Source organism: Arvicanthis niloticus, chromosome 11 (genome assembly GCF_011762505.2).
Source record: "Arvicanthis niloticus isolate mArvNil1 chromosome 11, mArvNil1.pat.X, whole genome shotgun sequence".
Taxonomy (NCBI): Eukaryota; Metazoa; Chordata; class Mammalia; order Rodentia; family Muridae; genus Arvicanthis; species Arvicanthis niloticus.
In genome coordinates this window covers 57943498-57963215 of record NC_047668.1, presented here as the reverse complement: position 1 = coordinate 57963215, position 19718 = coordinate 57943498, and the positions used below count along the sequence as shown (strand labels likewise).

Below are 19718 nucleotides of genomic sequence, written 5' to 3'. Positions count from 1 at the left end.
AAGTGCTTTTTTTCTCCTGCAAAATTCTCATGTAACTAAACATAGTCTTTTATCTTTGATGGTCAGATTAGCCTTTTGTTTTGGTTTTTTTTTTTTTTGAGACACTATTACAGCTTTGGTTGTCCTGAAACTCACTCTACAAACCAGACTAGTTTCGAATTCAGAGGTCCTCTGGCCTTTGCCTCCTGAGGGGACTAGGATTAAAGCATGTTCTACAAAGCCAGGTCAGAGTAACTCTCTTTTTAAGTGAATGAAAAATACTGGAGGGTTTATGGTTAATGAGTTAAGTACCGAGGTCTTCTCAGAACACATATTCCATGTTACAAACTAATTTCAAATGCTAGCATATGTGTGTATACATTTATATAATATATACTTTGTGTTATTTTATACATGAAATATTTTTGAGGTATTTCTGTTATCTTCATGGACAGCAGCCGACAGAGATTTAATTACCTGGGAAAGCCAATGGAAGGGCAAAAAATCTTCCAACTTATTTTAAACATGGTGAGGGTGGGATAAGGAACAGCTGTCTTTTTCAACAAGACAGGTAATCTCCACATAGTTAAAGGCAATTCCGTGTAAGACAAGTGGCCTGAAAGAATAACAGAACTGGCATTTCAAACTAGGGTGCACCTTAACCTGAATACCTGTTTTGACTAGAAAATAGCCTGCTGTTTTCGCGTCTTCTAGGCTTCCTTGGAAATCAGGAAGCTAAGGCCTCAGCCGCCACCTGGCGACGCTGATGACGGGCAATGAGTCCCAGCGGCTGCAATTACGAAGGCTGAGGTGTCTCCTTTAAGAAGCTGACTCACGTGGATGCTGTGTTGTGTGCACTCAGCTGGGTGGGGGGGGTGGGTCCTCGCTCTCATTATATTGGCCGCCTCGGCCGAGAAGGCCGAGTTAGCCTCCTTGATTGGCTGAAAGGTAGCAAGGTGTCGAGCTAGGGGCGGGGCGAGCAGCGATGAGCCCGCCCATCCTCTGCGGCTTCGGGGCGGGGTGGGCGGCGGAGTGTAAGTGGGCAAGAGTGGGGGGAGGGTGAGCCAGAGAAGGGGCGGGGCCCGGCGGAAGGGGCAGAGTGCCAGGGAGAGGGGCGGAGCCTAGAAATGAAGGGTGCTGCGGGCCAACCGGGAGAGCCGCCTGAAGGGAGGGCGGGGCCACGCCGGGTGATTGACGCCCAGGCCCGACCGAGGAGAGGCGGGGCCAAGGCCTGACTAAACCTGAAGACTTGGAGGCCGAGGGGGCTTCGACCCAGCTGAGGAGCTAAGAGCTGCTGGCAGCGCCGATCCCCAGCGCGCAGGTGAGTACGGCGGCGGGCGCTGGGATCGGAGTTGGCTAGGGCTCGAAGCCCTTGGGCCGGCGGTTTCGAAGCCCTCGGGGAGCGGTCCGGGGCGGGGGCCCAGGCAGGAAGTGCCTCTTCCCCTTCTCCACTCGTCCAGGGTCCCGGCCCGGCCAGCAGGGCCCCTCAGGACCGTAGGGCCGCGGGCCGGGCCGTCGCTCTTTGTGAGGCTGTGGCGCGGCGGCCGCCGTCGGCCCGCCCCCGCCGCGCAGCCGAACGCTCCGCGAGCCGGCAACAGCCGCGACCCCTTGGCGACCCGCGGCCCCCGCCCGCCTCCCCGCCGCCCTCGGTGACTGTCGCCTCGGCCGCCGATCCGGAGACAGCTCTCCCAGTGACACCCCCACTTCCTAGGCCGCCCCGCCCCCACGCAGCCGTCCCCGCCGCGGCGTCGGGGGCGCGCCCGGGCTCCGCTCCGGGTCGGGCCGCGGGCCCGCGCTCCAGGGCGGCGCTCGTACCCGGCCCGCTGCTGAGGCCCGACTCGTGCCCCCAAGTGTCTGGGCTGTGGGCCGTGCCCGCCTCGGTGCCAGCCCCTACCACGCTGCCCTCCGATCCCTGGCTCTGGGGGACACTGCTCGGTAGCCGGCGGGTGCTGAGCGCTCGGTAGCCCGCGCCTGCCCAGCTGTTCCGCCTGTGTTTGTTGTGCCGAGGAGGCCCCGCCGCCGCCGCGCGCTCCGCCTTGCGCCGGGCGATTGGCTGGCGGGCGTCACGTGGGCGCGATCAGCTGGGCCGGCTGCGGGCGGTCTGCCTGGCGCAGACCCCCGCCGCTGCCTGGTGAGCCGACCGGGAGGCTCTTCCCTGCTGGCCGGGGTAGGCACACTCCTGCACACCCCTTTATCCCACGCTGCTGTATAGGTAGGTAGGAAGTCCGGGTATGGCCAGCGGGAGTGGGAAGCCGCCGCCGTAGTACAAAGGTCTGTAAAATCCGGACACCGACCGGATCTCCCTTTGGAGTGACAGTGAGGGAAGGTGTAACAGCTCATTTATTTTTAAACTTTTTTTTTTCTGTTTACAGAGCCCTGTTGGAAAGCTGAGGATTTTTATTTCAGGTGCCCTTCGACAGATGGAAAGCCTGAACGTAACCTCAGGCTTACCTTGCTTTTGGAAAATAAGTGAACTTGGCTGGTTCAGGTTAACAGGCAGAATAGGAAACATCAGATCGTTTTGCATAGCCGCGTAAGGCGGGATTGCAGCTGCACTACAGCACTGAAAAAGTGGAACTCGGTGTTTCTTGGGTGCATGTTTGTGCCAGATGTGAAGTGCCTTGATGGGTCCTTTTACTAAGAATCGCATATTTACTTATAGTGTATTAGGTAAGAAAGAAATTTCAGAAAAGGTGAACTCTCTTCTGGACCCCCAGTTTAGTGAAAGGTTACAGACCAATGAAATCGAAAAACAGTGCAACGCTAAATATTGGTAAGTTATGAAATGAGTGTTACAGAAGTTCAAAGATGAGGCAGGGAGACACCAGGAGGAGGAAGTAGGAAGTATTCTGAAGTGATCAGATGTTGAGCCTAGAAAATGAAAAGCCTATGGGTTGCTGTTGGCCAGAAGGGCTTAGGAAAAACATCCCTGGAGCATTTACTGTGGCAAAGATGAACAAGAACGATTTGGGGTGTGTGTGTTTGCGTGGGTGTTTCGAGAGCGCACCAGAGCACAAGGCATTTTGTACTCTGGAAAGGACTAATGGAGTTGTTTTTCAGTAGAGTCTTCATGTACCAAGGCCAGACTACCCTTGATCTCTTGGCAGTCCTGCCTTGTCTTTGGTGCTGAGATTACAAGTGTGCTAAATAATGTCTGTCTTATTCCCTCATCTGGCCCAGTGTTCAGTACAAATTTTCCCTTAGTTTATGTATGGCAACCATCTTTAGGAAAGGCACACAATGAAATATGTTAAATTTATACAGGGAAACCAACATTTCTTTAAAAGTAACTTTTCTAAACATGCTTGGCAAATTATGTTTGGCTTCTTCTACAAGAGCATCTGGTTGGAATATTGAAACTCTTTCCTAGACTCATTTGTCTTCTCTGTCCACTAAAGAGATTGAGAAGCAATAAGAAGTAAAAAAGGATGGCAAGAAGGCCTTGCTGGTGAAGGCGCTTGATAAAAGTACAACCACCTGAGTTTTATTTAACCAGGCACCCACCTAATAAAGAACTTATTCCACAAAGCTGTCCTGACCTTCATGTGGCCCACATAATTAAATAGGTCTAATAAAAATGTTTTTAAATAAGGAAATAAGGCACCAATCGCTATGAAAAGAAATTAAACTTGATACTTAACTGAAAAAAAGTCCAAGACATGAAACTATCTCTAAATATCTATTCATGAAATGTGAAGGTCCCCTGAGTATACTTGTTTCTAGACTGTCTTTTGTTTTATAGTGCCTTGATAGTTATGTAAACTAAAACCTTTTTTCCTGGTGCTACTGTGTGGTAACAAGTTTATAATTTTGGAACTGTTAACTAGATATGAATTTGCTATTTAGTACTTGAGTCTGGAAGAAGCCCTTGGTGTTGTATCACAGCAAAGGGATCATGTTTGTCTTGCCAAGAAGTTTTTGGGGAGATGACCAACTCTGATTATTTGCTGACTCACGACTAACTGCAGAGTTATGTGACTGGTCTTATTTTCTAATGATGACTAAGCAGTATTCTAGAAATCTAGTCACCATGAAAGTTGTTTAACAAAACATAAAATAAGGCATTATCTTAGAAGACCAGGCACATAACTTAAATTACTGTCAGATGAAGATTCAGCCCCACAGGCAGGGCATCATTTGACTCTGCAGAGTGAACTGATAACCGTAAGAGGATACATGGCTTTCTTGTGTCATTGAAACTTGCCTCTCGCTCACATCTTGTACAAGACTAAGAAAAATGGGTTGGGCATGTAATATAGTGCTATGTGTTTGCCTGGCATGTACAAAGTACTTGGTTTGATTTCCAGTATCACAGAAAGGAAAAAAAATAGATTTTATAGAAGGAACTATTGTGTCTCCGTGTAACTTTTGTTAGAATTTTGTTAACAAATTGCTATGAAAATAGTTAATGGAACTACAATAGCATCAGATATTTATTGCTATGATAATAATTATCCTAGCTATTCAAAGTTTTATGTTTTTTGTTCTTTCCTTTGTTCTAGAGAGAAGAGACTGAAAACCAAATATACACCCATGTTTCCACGTGAATTCATTACAGCAGAATCAAAACATACTACTTCTGGAAGGGGCAGATTTTTGTAACCCTTCCCATGCTAAAACCCATGGTTCTTTATACCATGCTCTTTATACACAGTCTTTGTCTTCCCCATCTGGTGTAATGAACAACCCCCTCTGCTCTGTCCAGTGTTTGAGGAAATACCCCAAAGGTATAATTCCTTAACTAGAGACTCGTCTTTCTGAAGTGGATATTTTCCACCAGAAGATCCTATCCAAATGCCTATTGTTCTCCCTGGTATTTTTAGAGCTAGGAAGTGGTGCCTCCTTAGGCTAATTCCATTTGCCAGGATTGAGACCAAACTGGATTATTAATTATAGGGAGGGCAGATACCTATTTTAAGACCCAGAATTGAGACACCAAGAATTTGAAATCTTAGGTCTCTAGATTTTTTTCTTGTTTATAATTTCTATTACCTGGGTACTTAACATGGCTGTAATTAACAGGAGGTGAAGCTGGTTAATTACTACTATTTCCTATCCTGAGCCCTTCTTCCTCATCTGTGGTGGGACAGGAATGAAATGGGATGTAGCGTCTACTTTTATGACCTTTATTTAGCATTCATTATACAGGGCACTGTTCTCAGGGTAGAGTATCTTCATTTAATTTTCTTCCTGAGATACTGCTGTTGCCATTTTACATAGGAAACGGTAATTTGTTCAAGGTTACAAAGGTATTGAGGGAGGGAGAACTGAAATTTACGAACAGCACCTGACTTTAGATCTAGTCCGTACTGTCTAAGTCCCTGGGGGTAAGGAGCAGAGTCACCAGCTGGGTTTAATTGATTTGAATTATCTTCATATAGTTGATCTTCAGTATACTTGACTGGCTACAGAAAGCTAAGGATCTTTGTCTTGACGACTAGGACTCACACTGGCTACTCTGAACTTTTTAGTACCTCTGCTCAGTCTTCTGGATGCTGAGATTACAAGCCTGAGCTACTGCCCAAACTCAGAAAAGCTATGAAGTTAGCCAGAAAATCTATGAAGAAAATGGGAATGGCATTCTAGTAACTTGTCATTTATTTCTATTGATCTTTATACCTGATTGTTTACCAGGTTTCTGTTTTTTCTGAGAAAGCCTTCTAAGTGACGGGCTTTTTCCCTACTTATCTCAGTGTTGTAAGCAGGATAGACTTTCCTGGTAAGGACAAGTGTGGCTATAGTCCAAACTACTAAAATACAATGTCTTTTTAACCTTTTAAAAGAATTTTATTCGTAACATGTGCGCAGTTAAATCAGGTGAGCTAGATTTGGGCTGCTGGCCTTGGTTTGCTGACTCTTGTTCTTTTAATTAGGTTTTATTTTATGTGTATGAATGTTTTGCCTGCATGTAGTCTGTGCACTAGTGTGAGTCTGGTTCCAATGGAGGCCAGAAGACATCCTGGAACTGGAGTTACAGTTGTTTGTGAGCCTATATGTGGGTGGGGGTAATCAAACACAGGTCCCCTGAAACACTGGCCAATGCTCTTAAATACTGAGTTAGACCAAACCAACTATGAAATGCCACATTGTATATATAAAAGAGCCAAACAGGCTTTTTAGATAATTGTTTTATGACCTGGAAACTAGGGATTTATACAAAATCATTATGTCCAGTTTTTAAATCATTCATTCCTAGGGACATTGTCTCATGGATTTCTAGAAGAAAAGTAGTTTTTATTTTTTTAATTAACTTACATATTGTGTAATTAAGAAAATTAAAGGTGGAGATTCTAAGATATAGCTACTTCATTAGAATCTTATGATATAGATAGAAGTTAGAAATTCTAGGTGGTTAAGAATGCTCTTTGGTGGCAAAAATTGAAGATAATCAGTAAAATGTGAGTTGCCTATGAACTTCCCTGTATTTTTATCCTGATCCCTCATGTAATGGCAGGTAAATTCAGGTAATAGCAGGGAAACTGTTAAACAACCCAGTTTGACACTTAAGCTTTAGGATTTAGTAGCTTGGAACTATGCACATGTATTGCCAGAAGAGCCTTGTTTACATGTCACTTAGAAAATAGTATTGTAATGGTTTTTGCTTTGAATGTTGAAGTAGGAGCCACATCATAAATACAACATAAGCCATGCTATGAGCTTGGCCCTCATTTCAGCCATAAATGGAACTTAGCATGGCAGAGTCTCAAATGATTTGCAGTGGGATACAGTAAAGTGCTTCAGAGTCGACAAAGGATGTTGACCAACTGTGACAGAGGAAGAGATTGGAGATCCTGCTAGGTGAACCAAAGCAATTAGTATGTGTGGGAAATGCTTTAGGTGTAAAAAATAATTCCAGAAAGTTGGGTAGTGGTGCTAGAGGCCAGGAGAAGTGAGTAGCTGCAGAGTAATTTGTGAGAGTTACTGGGCAAAGCCAGTTTGTAGTGATGGTACAACTTGATACATTTGCAAGGAAATCCTAGAGGTACTTAACATGTGAACTATTTCTCAATATACTGTTTGAGATTTGTTGTCTTTTGATATTCTGGAGATAGGCTAAAGCTGGAAGACAGTCCTCTCATATGGTAGTAAATACTCTACCACTGAGTCACACAATTAGCACAATACAAATTTTAGTGTCAACCCCCACTACCATTATTAGGAATCAAATTTGGGCCTCATAATGCTAGGCACAGTGTTCTTCACTGCGCTACACATATCCTTAGCCGCTTTTCAAATTCTGCCCCTTCGCTTTTAATTTTTTAAACTTTGAGACAGAATTTCACTTGGCTTCTCAGGTTGATTCTAAGTTCCAAATACTTGTGCCTCAGCCCCTAAGGTGTTTGGGTTTTTGTAAGACTCATTCCTAGGTAGGTATGATTGCATAGGCCTATATTCCCGTCACTTGGGAGGCTGAAGCTGGAGGAACATTGTAGGTTAAAATCAAGCTGGACTACATAGCATTTGAAGCAGTTTCATAGAGTTTTGGGAAGGTGGTGACTGAGTTGTATTTTACTGTATTTTGTAGCACCAGTCCAATACAGGTGTACCATTAGCTGAGAATGTCTGCTAGATTTAATAAGACAATGACTGTTAACCGTCTTAGATGGAATTAGTGTTTGAATTCAGTGATAAAAGAAAGGGGGGAAGGTTTCCTATACTGTCTTAAGTGGTATTGTTACATTTGCAGTTGTTTTCTAATTTTATGGAGGGTATGATTAGATTGCCACTGAACTAGGGAATACAAGAGCAGGACAATTTGTAGTCAGCCTGAGAGAGACCAACTCCAGCAGCTATTTGGTCCCTAGGTATGAGGGAAGTGAGAACTGGAATAAGAGTTTAGAGACTACCTTGACTACTTGTGGAATGCTACGTGATCTGTATTTTTGCCCCTATAAAGGTAGGGTTTATACATACACACACTCACTCTTAAGAATTACCACAGTTAAATGATACGTACTAAGTGCAGTGTCCCATACACTGGACATACTTAAGTCTAAGAGTTCACACTGTTAATGTCGCCTCAGGGCTTTCTTCAGGCTACTGTAGCTGAACAATGTATCGTGGATGGTTTATAAACACAGGAATTTATCTATCGTTGTTCAAAGAAAAAAGCACCAGCAGAAATGGTGTTAGTAAAGGCCAGTTTCTGGTTGATTTAGATGTGTCTTCATGATAAAAAGTAGGCAGCCAGCATCCTCTACTGACATCTATCTTCATGACCCAGTTACTCCCCAGATTCCATTACATTGATGACTAGATTTCAGTGTACAAGTTTATGGGGATACAGGATTCTGATTTTCAGGATGTAGCAGAGGGATTGTAACTAATGGCAGCTTTAGTACTTCAGTACTGTTTTAAATTTTTTAACCTGGTAAAGCTAAGGCTTGCTGGGATCTAGTGACCATGTAGAGTTGATGGCAAATGTTTGGCTTCTTTTCAATATAACTTTTTTTTTGGCAAACAAAAGTATATTTTATAGTTACAGGTATATGTTTATATGCAAATGGAAATCACAGTCAGGAATCGTGTAACATATAGGTCGTCTTAGATATTTTTAGTCTTGATAATGAATCATATAATTGAAGCCAGTAAAAATACTTGGGTAGAGTAAAAAATAGAAGTGAATTTGAAGCAGGAAAGACGGCCGGCGTATTAAATCTATTTACCCTCAGTTCCAAATGGTCAGTCACAGCTATTCCTGTAACACTGAGCCAAGGACAGAATGATATAGGTTGAATGCATAACGTTCACTTGGAGCCATGGCATCTTCCATAGTAGTATCTAAGGTTGATCTAGAAATAAAAGGATTAATTTCATTGGAATTAAGTAATGTCTGATATTTGAAAGTCAAAGAAAATTATCTATAAAACAAATCTCAGAAACTCTACCTGAAGCTAAGTGACTACAACATGACTGAACTGTAAAGTCTTGGCTGTTGATCCCTTTTGTTAAACAATATAGCATTATAAACACAAGGATAAATTGCTCACACGTGTGTGCTGAATGCCTTATTTATGTTGAGAGTCATAAGTTGAAATGGTGGTGCAAGGTCCAAATGGAACCAGTGAAGAATGAAAACATAAATTGGTATAGAGAAGGATGATAAATGCTTAAGTTAACAGTAATCAGTTGCTGTGGGAGAATATGTTGTGCATTCCCTGTTCCCTGATTCTCACACACACACAGTGCAGGCCCTTCTAACCAAATTTTGTTGTTAAGGTTTTTAATGTTTTTGTGTGTGTGTGTTTTTGTGTGTATGTACATGTTTGCATGCATGGGTATGTGCACGCATGTTCGTGTCCCATGTGTGCAGGTATCCTTGCAAGCCATAAGAGAGATTGATATCGGATCTGGAGCTGGTGTCATAGGCACTGAGAACTGAACTTGAGTCCTCTGCAAGATCAATAAGTACTCTCAAGCACCAACCTATCTCTCCTGCTCCAAATTTGTATTTTTGCAAAATTTATGTGTATGTCGGTCAGCCATATGTATGAGTGACCGTGGAAACCAGAAAAGACTGTCGGAGCCCTTGGAACCAGATTTACAGTCAGTCAGGAGCTTCCTGGTGTGGTTGCTGGGAGCTGAACATGGGTTCTCTGTCCAGCCACCTAGAATTTATTTGTGGTGCTAATGAGTGAATCTAGGGCCTTAGACACACTAGGTGGGTACTTTACCACTGAAGTACATCCTCAGCCCTGTTCCCCCACATTTTAGTTATGTCTTATATCTGGGTTTTTTTCTGTAGTTGAGTTTGATCTGAAACCCACTAAAAAACCAAGCTGGCCTAAAAATTGTGTTTCCCTGGGGCTCTGACTCTTGACTGCCAAGATTATCTTGGTACATCACTAACTCCTAACTTCCCAAATTTGTTTTGTTTTGTTGTTTTTGTTTTTTGAGACAGGGTTTCTCTGTGTAGCCCTGGCTGTCCTGGAACTCACTCTGTAGATCATCAGGCTGGCCTGAACTCAGAAATCCACCTGCCTCTGCCTCCCAAGTGCTGGGATTAAAGGTGTGTGCCACTACTGCCTGGCAACTTCCCAAATTTTAAGTATCAGCTCAACTTTTTAAAATTAATAAAAGTTTGCATCAAGTGCAAATGAAATTTATCAGTTTTGTTAACTGCCTGTGTCTCTGGGCTGATGGATTCAACTTAATAGGCCCTGAATTAGCAGTTTCTGGATATGAATATGTGATCTTGGAAAGTAATGTGCTTAAGGACTGTAAAAGTAAGCAGCAAGCATTGCCAGAAATATAATCAGAAAATCAGCTTACCCCAGTTGAGTCTGGTATTGAGTTTACATTTACACATTGTGGCTTTTTTTTTTTTTTAATAGACTTTTGGTGTAGCCTTGGCTGCACTAAAACTCCCTTTCTCTCAGGCAGGCCTCAAACTTAATTGATACTACTATATCTGATGATACTTGTTAATTTATTATTTTTGTTGCTTTTTTTCCTCTTTTACCACACAGTTTTTTGTATAGCCCTGGCTGTCCTGAAACTCACTTTGTGAACTAGGCTAGCCTCAAACTCACAGATCCGCCTGCCTCTGCCTCCTCCTGAGTGCTAGAATTAAAGGCATGCAACACCAAGCCTAGCCTTAGTTTCCCCTTTTTAATTAATATTTTTGGTTATCATAGATGGATTTTATTGTGACATTTCAAACATGTCATTTTACTTAGTTTTCATCCATTCACCTTATTTCTCTCTCCTGTGTTCCTTCCTCCCTTCAGAATGACCCTTCTTATTGAGTGCATGACCCTTCTTAATGACCCTTCTTAGGATCGCATAAGAGCAATTGCCAAAAGGCTGGAAAGCTTCATAAATCTAAGAAGAAATAGTTTCCTTATTAATTGGTCATGAAAGTACTATAGGGGCTGGAAACATGGCTAACAGCGGTTAAGAGCACTGACTGCTCTTCCAGAGGTCCTGAGTTCAATTCCCAGCAACCACATGGTGGCTTACAACCATCTATAATGGGATCTTATGCCCTCTTATGGTGGCTGAAGACAGTAACCGTGTACTCACATATCTAAACAATAACTTTTTTTAAAAAAGTACTACAGATAACAGTCTGGATTCCCCCAACTCCTCAAAAGGACAGCTGTATCAGCAATACCATTTTAATATGTTATTAAACATTTGAAATGCAGGAACTGATAATATGCAGAAACACTTGAATATGAAACCTTTGGTGTATTCTTTGAGTATATCTAGAGGTTTGTAAATACTTCAGAAGATACAAGTTGCAGTGAATTTAAGGGTTAAATCTGTTGCCTTCTTGTAACTCTTGACATTCTGAAGTGTGAGTTATTCCAGGTTTCAGAAACCAGTTTCAAAACTTTGCTAGGTGAGCATTTAGTGCTTCTGTAATTTATCCAATCAGTAGTCAGTAAATTTCTTGAGGCTAAGTTGCATAATATCAGGAAAGTCCCATTCCTTGTTTTTCTGTCCTGGTTGCTCTGGCCTCTAAGGTAGCTAGGTCTACACTGTGCCCCTCCCTTAGGAAAAGCAGTGGAGGTAATGGGAGAACTTTGTCTCGGGTTTGTTGAACTGCATTCATTCCAGCTACTATTCTGTAACAGCTGCAACCTTTGACTTGTTAGCTTGTTTGTGTGGAAAGTGGAGAAGGTGAAGCCTCCCAGAATTGTGAGTTAAAATAAGTGCTCCATAGATTTTAGATTCACACTTACTGAGTGAAGTTAGTGCTGTTGTCCCTAACAGGGGCCAATAAACCAGTGACCATAGGCCTATCTATCTGCTCAGGTCCCCTCTGGGTGTGTGGGTGCTTTGGGTTTTGTTTTTGTTGTTTTCTGTTTCTGGTTGTGGGGTTTTTTGTTTGTTTGTTTTGTTGTTTTGGTTTTTTGTGGTGCTGGCCTAGAACTCAGGGCTTCCAGTAATGCATTCCAGGGCAAGTGCCCCACCAATGACCTGTATTCCCAGCTCTTGTTTTGAAATTACAAGTTCATCTGCTCTTATCTGCTTATCTGATCACCCCATCTGTGCCCCTTACTTTTGAGTCTTTCCTCAAATTACATAGCATCTTCACAGAATGTAAACTTAACAGCGGTGCTCTGCTAGCTTCTTTTCAAGCCTCTGTGTGTAGGTATTTTACCTGATTGTAAACCTGTGCCTTTGGAGGGCATAGGATTCCCTGGAGTTACAGTCCAGTAACAGTCTTCATATGGATGCTGGGAATCAACCCCAGGTCCTCTGTATGTGCAGTAAGTGCTCTGAAAGCACTGAGCCATCTCTCCATCTCCCATCTGTGCTATAAAATTTTTTATTTTCCTTTTGTTTTTCGTACTAACTGAAAGAAGTGAGAAGCATGTTTATGACTCTTAACAACTTGAGGTGTCCTGTTGTTCAGTATGTGAACTATGAGTTCCTTCAAGTCAGATATTTCACCCAGCAGGAACTAGAAAAAAACAGATTTCAGTATATAAGTAACCTGTGACACCTCCCCCAATAGCTGCTACAAGTTTTTAAAGTAATGAGTGTCTTTTTTCTATTTGTTCTAGGTTTTTAGAACTTCAGCTATCAAAATGGGCAGAATCTTTCTGGATCATATCGGTGGTACCCGTCTGTTTTCTTGTGCAAACTGTGATACAATCCTGACCAATCGCTCAGAACTCATCTCTACTCGGTTCACAGGTGCCACTGGTAGAGCATTCCTTTTTAACAAGGTTGGTGGAAAAACTTTATTCCTACATGTCTTCAATGGCTGTATTCGAGAGCAACACGATTGTGTTTCCTGAGAATTTACAGATAGCAGGAAATATCAGAGTGGTGGTCGAAACCTACAGAAGTGATTGCTTATCAGCATGCCTCTGATTGGGATTTCAGGGATACATTATGGAACATGATTTTATTTATTTTTATAAAGCCTAAAATGTATTTTTATTAAGCCTTTTTATGATGTATTAGCAGATGAGAGGCAGGGTGTAGCACCTTCTGTCTGTAATCCCAGTGCTTGGAAAACTGAGGCAGGAAGATGGCCACAAACTGGAGACCAGTCTGGGAGACACACTGAGATGTAGGCCAGTTGGGCCAGCTTCAGCGACACAGAGAGACTGTCTCAAAAATAGCAGTTAAAAAGGACAGGTCTGTTTCTTTGGGAACCATTCAACTTAAAAACGTTCGTGACTTCACAGAATTTGGAAACAGGCTAAGATAGCCATTTTCTCTCCCTTGTATGTTACTGGTTTATCCATGGAGACAGCTATTGTATTTATTTGTTGAACATGAATCTAGCTAGCTTTTCTTGCTATAATTGATGCTTGCCAGTCAACTTTCTTATTACCATTTGGCTTCTCTGGTCTACCAAAAGGAAAGGATGCACAGATTTGCAGATGTGCATCTGTAGTCTACTTGGCCCTGAAATTAAAGTTTTGATATTGGTTGATGTGATTGTGTACCCTGAACTTAGCACAGTTTAATTTCCAAGTCTTCTAGGCTAAGATACAGATCTAGTCTTTTTCCCCCACCGTGAGACAGGTTTCTCTCTGTAGCCCTGCCTGTCCTAGAACTCACTCTGCAGACCAGGATGGCAGAGTGAATTCACAGAGATCTGTTTGCCTCTGCCTCCGGAGGGCTGGGATTAAAAGCATGGGCCAGCTCCACCCAGCCAGATCTTTTTTTTAAAATGACTGTTTTTAGAAGGTCAAATAAACTTTTCACTAGTAGACATTCCTCTGTTCTGAGTAAAGAAGCTTCTCGGAGAATCAATACTGTGTCCCCTTGACATTTTACAGGAGTCACTACTGTGGCAGACCAGCTGCCTGTTAACTGTAATGTTCAACCTTGCTCATTCATTTATTCATAGTCTCTGATTTTCATGTTACAGTGTCAAAAGTTAAATAATTGGAATTAAGACCACATAACAAAGTCTCATTTATTAACTATTGATCTTTTAGAAGAAAAGAAAGGATTCCTTAGGTATTTAGAATGGTCGGAAATTCTCCACAGATTACTTTAGAATCCAATTCCTGTTTTTATTATCTTTGAATTTACTAGGAAACTAATGTATTGTATTCCATGGTTTGTGGTAGGCTTAGCTTGTCCCACCCTATTTGTATATATAAAATGTTTTTAGAAGCAAGCCTGACACTACGGAACACTGGTACTCCAACAGGTTCCTATTTACAGTCATCACCACAGAGTGATTTAAGGATTAGACCCAAAAGTATATCTCATGCTTCAATTTCAGACCTTTTTCTTTTCTTCAGCCATAAATATGACTATCCTATATAGATGGCAAGACATGAGCTTGTCCAGTACTACATAAAGATTGCTTAGATTGGGGGCTGGGAAGCTGGTTCAGCAGTTGAGCACTGGTTGCTTTTGCAGTAGACCCAAGTTTGGTTTCTAGAATTCATATGGTAGCTAGAATTCATATGGTGTGTATGTATGTATGCGCACGCGCACACACACACACACACAAATTTGATATGTCTTATATGTCTTATGTGTGTGTCTCATGGTAGGGTTTGAGACTAGAGTATCCTGTAATTCAGATTCAGACTGGCTTGAAACTGACCTATGTGGGTAAGGCTGGCCTTGAACCCCTTTCTTCCTGTCTCTACCTCCCATGTATGTATGTATGTGTGTATATATATATATATATATATATATATATATATATATATATATATATATATATTAGGATTATAAGCCTAGTGGCACAGTTCTAGTTATCCCATCCTAGTTATTCCATCCTCTCTTAAAACTAGCTCCAGGTGGCTACCATGAGTATAACTAGAGTAGCAATTTTGTCCGTTAAATTTGGTTGGTAGTTGTTTTTGAGGCAGGGTCTCACCGTGTAGTAAGGCTGTTCTTACCTCAAATTCAGGAGGGCCTGCCTTGGCCTTCCCACACTGGGATCATGGGCATGCACAGCTCTGTACTACTTAATTGCTCATACATGTACTTATTGTCACAATTATCAGCTAACGTACATGACTTTACAAGATATCTTTTGTGTGTGTGTGTGTGTTCTTTAGGTAGTTAACTTGCAGTACAGTGAAGTTCAAGATCGGGTCATGCTCACTGGCCGCCACATGGTTCGAGATGTGAGCTGCAAAAACTGCAATAGCAAACTGGGGTGGATCTATGAGTTTGCTACTGAAGACAGCCAGCGTTATAAGGAAGGCCGTGTGATCCTGGAACGTGCACTAGTTCGAGAGAGTGAAGGCTTTGAAGAGCATGTACCATCAGATAACTCTTGAAGAAAACAGATAAATCCATCTTTTCCCAGGTCTCCTTCACTGAAAACAAAATCTCCTTACATACACTGTCACCTTAGCATCAGAGTCGGATTCATGAACTGCGGAACAAGAGGTTGTGAGAATCTAAGATGGAACCTTTTTTCCTTCTTTCTTTTTTTTTTTTTAATTTTGTATTTTCCATCCAACAGCAGTTTGTAGAGAGAATTTTATGCATATGCCGTTAATTTTTTCCCTGTGTTTACATCTTGAGGCAGAAGAGTTTGCAGCTACATGGTGGGCTATGTGAGGGAAAAAATTGGGGTCTTTAGAGTGAAAAGGAGTGTTTTGTGTACATTTTGAGTGGAGAATACGTCAAGAGCATGGTTTTTAAATTTATTTGGGCTTCATTTAAATTTTTTTTTAACTCAGTTATTTCACTTAATTTGCTAGCTTCAAGAAGAGATCCGAATCTGTGCCCAGCGCTGGAGGCTCAGTGTTAGCGTGGCTTGTGCTGGCCAGTGTGCCATATTCTTGTTGGAGAGGAACTGTAGCACCAGAACCCATTCTTCCTTGTCAGTCTTGACCCACAGATGTCACCATCCCTAGTTCCTTGCCACCATGTACTTGGTGTTGATTGGAAACTTTCTGAAATGGGGCAGAACTGCTTGGTTGTCTTTTCCCATGTAACTTAAGCATAGTAATATAAATAAAGTGGTAGTTGGATGTTTTGGTTCTGTGTTACTTTTTAAAATACCTAATAAGAGAACAGAAGTTTGATAAGTGATTTTCTTAGTAGTTAAAGTGATTCTTTTCAATCTTAAGCTATATTGACTATGTATAAGGTATTTGTGTATTTGTGTAGATGAAAGATGTTTAAACAGTATTGTGTTTAGAAAACAGTTGAGTAAAATGTCAGTGTGCATTCTTACATACACCATTAATTTGCACCTGTTCTAAAAAAGGGGGGAAATGGAGCAACTTATGTAAAACTACTGCTTCACAAAGTGTTTCAGCCTTCTCCCACACTTGTGAATTGATTTTAACAAGTCTGTAGTATTAATAATTTTATCAAAGGACTGGGTCTCTGCTTAGGGTCATTAGAATCTTTCCTTAGAAGTTCAGCTATGGCATTTGAGCTGGACCTGATATCACCCCCAATTGGAAAGAGGTCAGATTTGACTCAACTTCTGCCCTAAATTTATGACATTACAAAGTATTAGAATATGCTTCTGTATCCAAACTATTTCTAGGCAAACTTATGCTTGCTTGCTTTTGGAGAATTAGACAGGAACAGTGGAATCAGCTAGTTATACAAATGAACGGATGGATATTTGTATGCTCAGCTTCCAAGTCATCTATGCAGAAAATTTGCCTGAGTTTAACAAGTGAAACTTTCTGTCATTGACGTTAAGTATTTCCTGATTATAGTGAAGCTTATTATACTTAGCTTTGCACTCTTAGTTAATGGCATGGTTGTCTTGAGCAGGGATAATAGAACACTGCATTTCCAGTGAGTGAACACAACTCTCGTCAACTTAAACTTCCAGACTAAGAACTGTATTTATTCCCACTGATCTGCACTGGCCTGTGGTGCGGATTCCTAGTCGCATGCCTCACCTACAGCACCATGTGCATTGCTGTCAAAATAAAGTATATTTTGTCTTGCATTGGTACAGAATTGCTACTTTTAACTGATTTTATTTAGTGATTACCTTTGTTATTTTTAATGTCTAAACGCATAATTTTTATTTGTTTTGAGATGGGTGTCTCACTGTGTAGTCCTGGCTGACCTTGAACTCAGAAATCCACCTGCCTCTGCCTCCCAAGTGCCAGGATTAAAGGCGTGCGCCACCACTGCCTGGGACTACTCCAGTTTTTTAAGCATATTATAAATAGGGCTTTTGCTTTTGCAGTGCTAGAGATCACACTCCAGTCTTCCAGCACGCTAAGCAAACACTACCATGGAGTCACACCTTAACTTAGCCCAGCAAATGCAGATTTTTAAAATGAAGATGTCTGCTTAACCTGAGTTAACCTAACAGTGTGACAGTTACTTGTAATATAACCAATTGCGTTTTCATACACACTAAACCACAGTTGTAGCTGTGGCAAAATTACCTAAGTTAATCATGGCAAATTCAGTGTTTTCAGGCATAAAGAAGAGTTAACTGTCACTTTACCATGGTAAAGTACAGCAGGCAATAGCTATTCAAAAGCATGGGGTTAGCTGGGTGTTACTTCGGAGTGAGTGCCAAGATAGCCAGGGCTACACAGAGAAACCCTGTCTCGAAAAAACAAAACAAAAAAATGGAGTAGGGTGTGGAGAGAGTGAATAATCCTCAGAAAACTTGAGTTCACTTCCTTGCACCCAAATCAGTCTGCTCAAAACCACCTATAACTCCAGCTCCAGTCAAGATCCAACACCTCTGGTCTCTGAAGGCTCCTGAACTCATGCTCCCAACACCCACCGCCCCTACACACACGTACTCCACACACATACATACACACATAAAATATTTTTAATCGAAAAGATCTAGTTGAATTATATACCAAAAAATCAGAATCATTAGTTACCAGGAATAAATGTTACAGTAATTAACACCTTAATACCAGCACTGTGGAGGCTAAGCTACATGTTTGAGACCCTTCTGGGCTGCAGATAGTTCCAAGCCAGTATGATCTATTGCATAAGACTCTTGTTTTCACAAAATAAGAATGATTGTGTTTGGGGGCAGGGAAGCTAACTCATCAAATAAATTTGGGTATCAGTACATGGTTAATCTTTTTCTCTTTAAAGACTTTAGGATTCTTAGTTTTAGGTGATAGCCATTAAACAGGTTTTTAAAAATTATTTTAAAATTTAATTGATTATATTGTGAACAATATGTGAAGGTCATCGAATAGTCCACAGGAGTTCTCTCCTTCGGCCATGTGTGTTAGAAGAATTGAACTTGGGTCATCAGGCCTGGTGATATGTCCACCTGCTGAGCCACCTCAGGCCACTTTTGTTTTTAATTGAGTATTCTGGGTTAAAATAATGTTACAGTTGTGAAGGGCTCCTTTGGGACTAAAAGGAAAATCTATTTCCTAAATGTACTTATTCTTGAGTCCTATAGCATGTTTAACTTTAAACCTCAGCCCAGGTCTCCGTCAGTGTGTAATTTTTGATGAGGTAAAATAGGTAAACTCATTATAAAACTGAGAAACTTATCAGCCAGGGAGATGGCTCATAAGTGCTTGCTGTCTAAGCACAAGGGCTTGATTGTGAGTCTCCAGAACCCATGAAGAGCCTGAGCATCTCCAGTACATACTGAAGTGATCCTGCTGCTAGATGGGAGGCAGTCAGGAGAACCTCAGAAGCTTGCAGCTCAGCAAGGCATACACAGTAGTAAGGGACGAAAGAGGCCCTGTCTTAAGAAGGTGAAAAGGTTGTTGACTTCCACACATGGGGCCCATGCGCACACACCTGGTGTTCATGAACATGGACATACCATGTACAAAAGTAAAACTTGAAAGATGGAGAAAAGAAGCACGGCTTAATTCCAAACGTGTTACTAAAGCTCACAAATACACACCCATTGGTCCTTCTTCACTTAACACCTACTTTCCCCTAGGAGCCATATAAAACATCTGATTTAAGGAAAATGTGAATTGGGAATAGAGTGAGACTAAGCTGCAACGTTCCCTTAATATTGATTTGAAGATGCCTATTACTGGAATAGAGAAGGGGTAAAAATCAGGACAGAGTACAGGAGCTCATGCCTGAAATCCCAGCACCTGGGAAGCTGAGACAGCAGGCTTGCTGTGAGTTTGAACCAACCTGGACTACAGAGTAAGACTCTCAGAACAGTGCTTCACATCTAAAGTGGGTGTTTATGGCTTTAACAAAAATCGTGTGTGTGTACATGGCTCTGCCATGGCACTTGTGTGGAGGTCAGAAGACAGCTTTGCAGGAGTCAGTTCTTCTGCCTTGTTTTATTTAAACAGGGTCTCTCGCTGTTGCTGCCTCACTGCAGTCCCAGCTAGCAGGTCCTCAACCTTCCGTGCATGCACCTCTCCTGTATGCACCTCTTGTCTTGCAGTAGGAGTGCTGGGAATTCAGACAATGTGATGCCATGTCCGGCTTTTTACCTGGGTTCTACAAGTTGAACCTGCACCATCAGGTTTGCACAAAACTAGGACCTTTACCTGCTGAACCAGCATTTGTATGACTTACTCATTTTAAAATATTATGCTTCTCAAATTCAAGTTTATATAGTAAGGCAAGAAATAATGCACTGAGGTTTTGTTGAAGTTTATGATTCTGGACATCACTCGACAGAATCAGGCTTTAAGATCATCTGATACATGACCACCTAGGAAGCTTGGTGAATATGTGAAGTAAGTTCTTCATTTCTCTCTCAGTCCTGAATGGATATCTAAGGTTGTGGTGGTTTGAATATGCCTGGCCTTTAGGAGGTAGCACTCTTAGGTATGGTCTTCTTGGAATAGGTGTGGCCTTGTTAGAGAAAGTGCATCACTGTGGGGGTGGGCTTT

The 19718-nt window shown here is 41.9% G+C and overlaps 1 protein-coding gene across 6 annotated transcripts; it reads left to right on the top strand.

The window, feature by feature from the left end:
* Positions 1-1164: 1164 nt before the first annotated feature.
* On the top strand, positions 1165-15905 carry Ypel5 (yippee like 5). 6 transcript variants are annotated; one of them, XM_076942244.1, is made up of 5 exons: positions 1927-2191; positions 2352-2752; positions 4482-4706; positions 12498-12662; positions 14979-15905. In XM_076942244.1, exons 4-5 carry the CDS (start codon positions 12522-12524, stop codon positions 15201-15203), a joined length of 366 nt encoding a protein of 121 aa, XP_076798359.1. In that variant the 5' UTR covers positions 1927-2191; positions 2352-2752; positions 4482-4706; positions 12498-12521; the 3' UTR covers positions 15204-15905. The 6 variants fall into 6 exon arrangements, with proteins under 6 accessions (XP_034370178.1, XP_076798359.1, XP_076798360.1 ...); XM_076942245.1 differs by lacking the exon at positions 2352-2752 and having other exon boundaries at positions 1927-2146; XM_034514289.2 differs by lacking the exon at positions 2352-2752.
* Positions 15906-19718: the final 3813 nt, after the last annotated feature.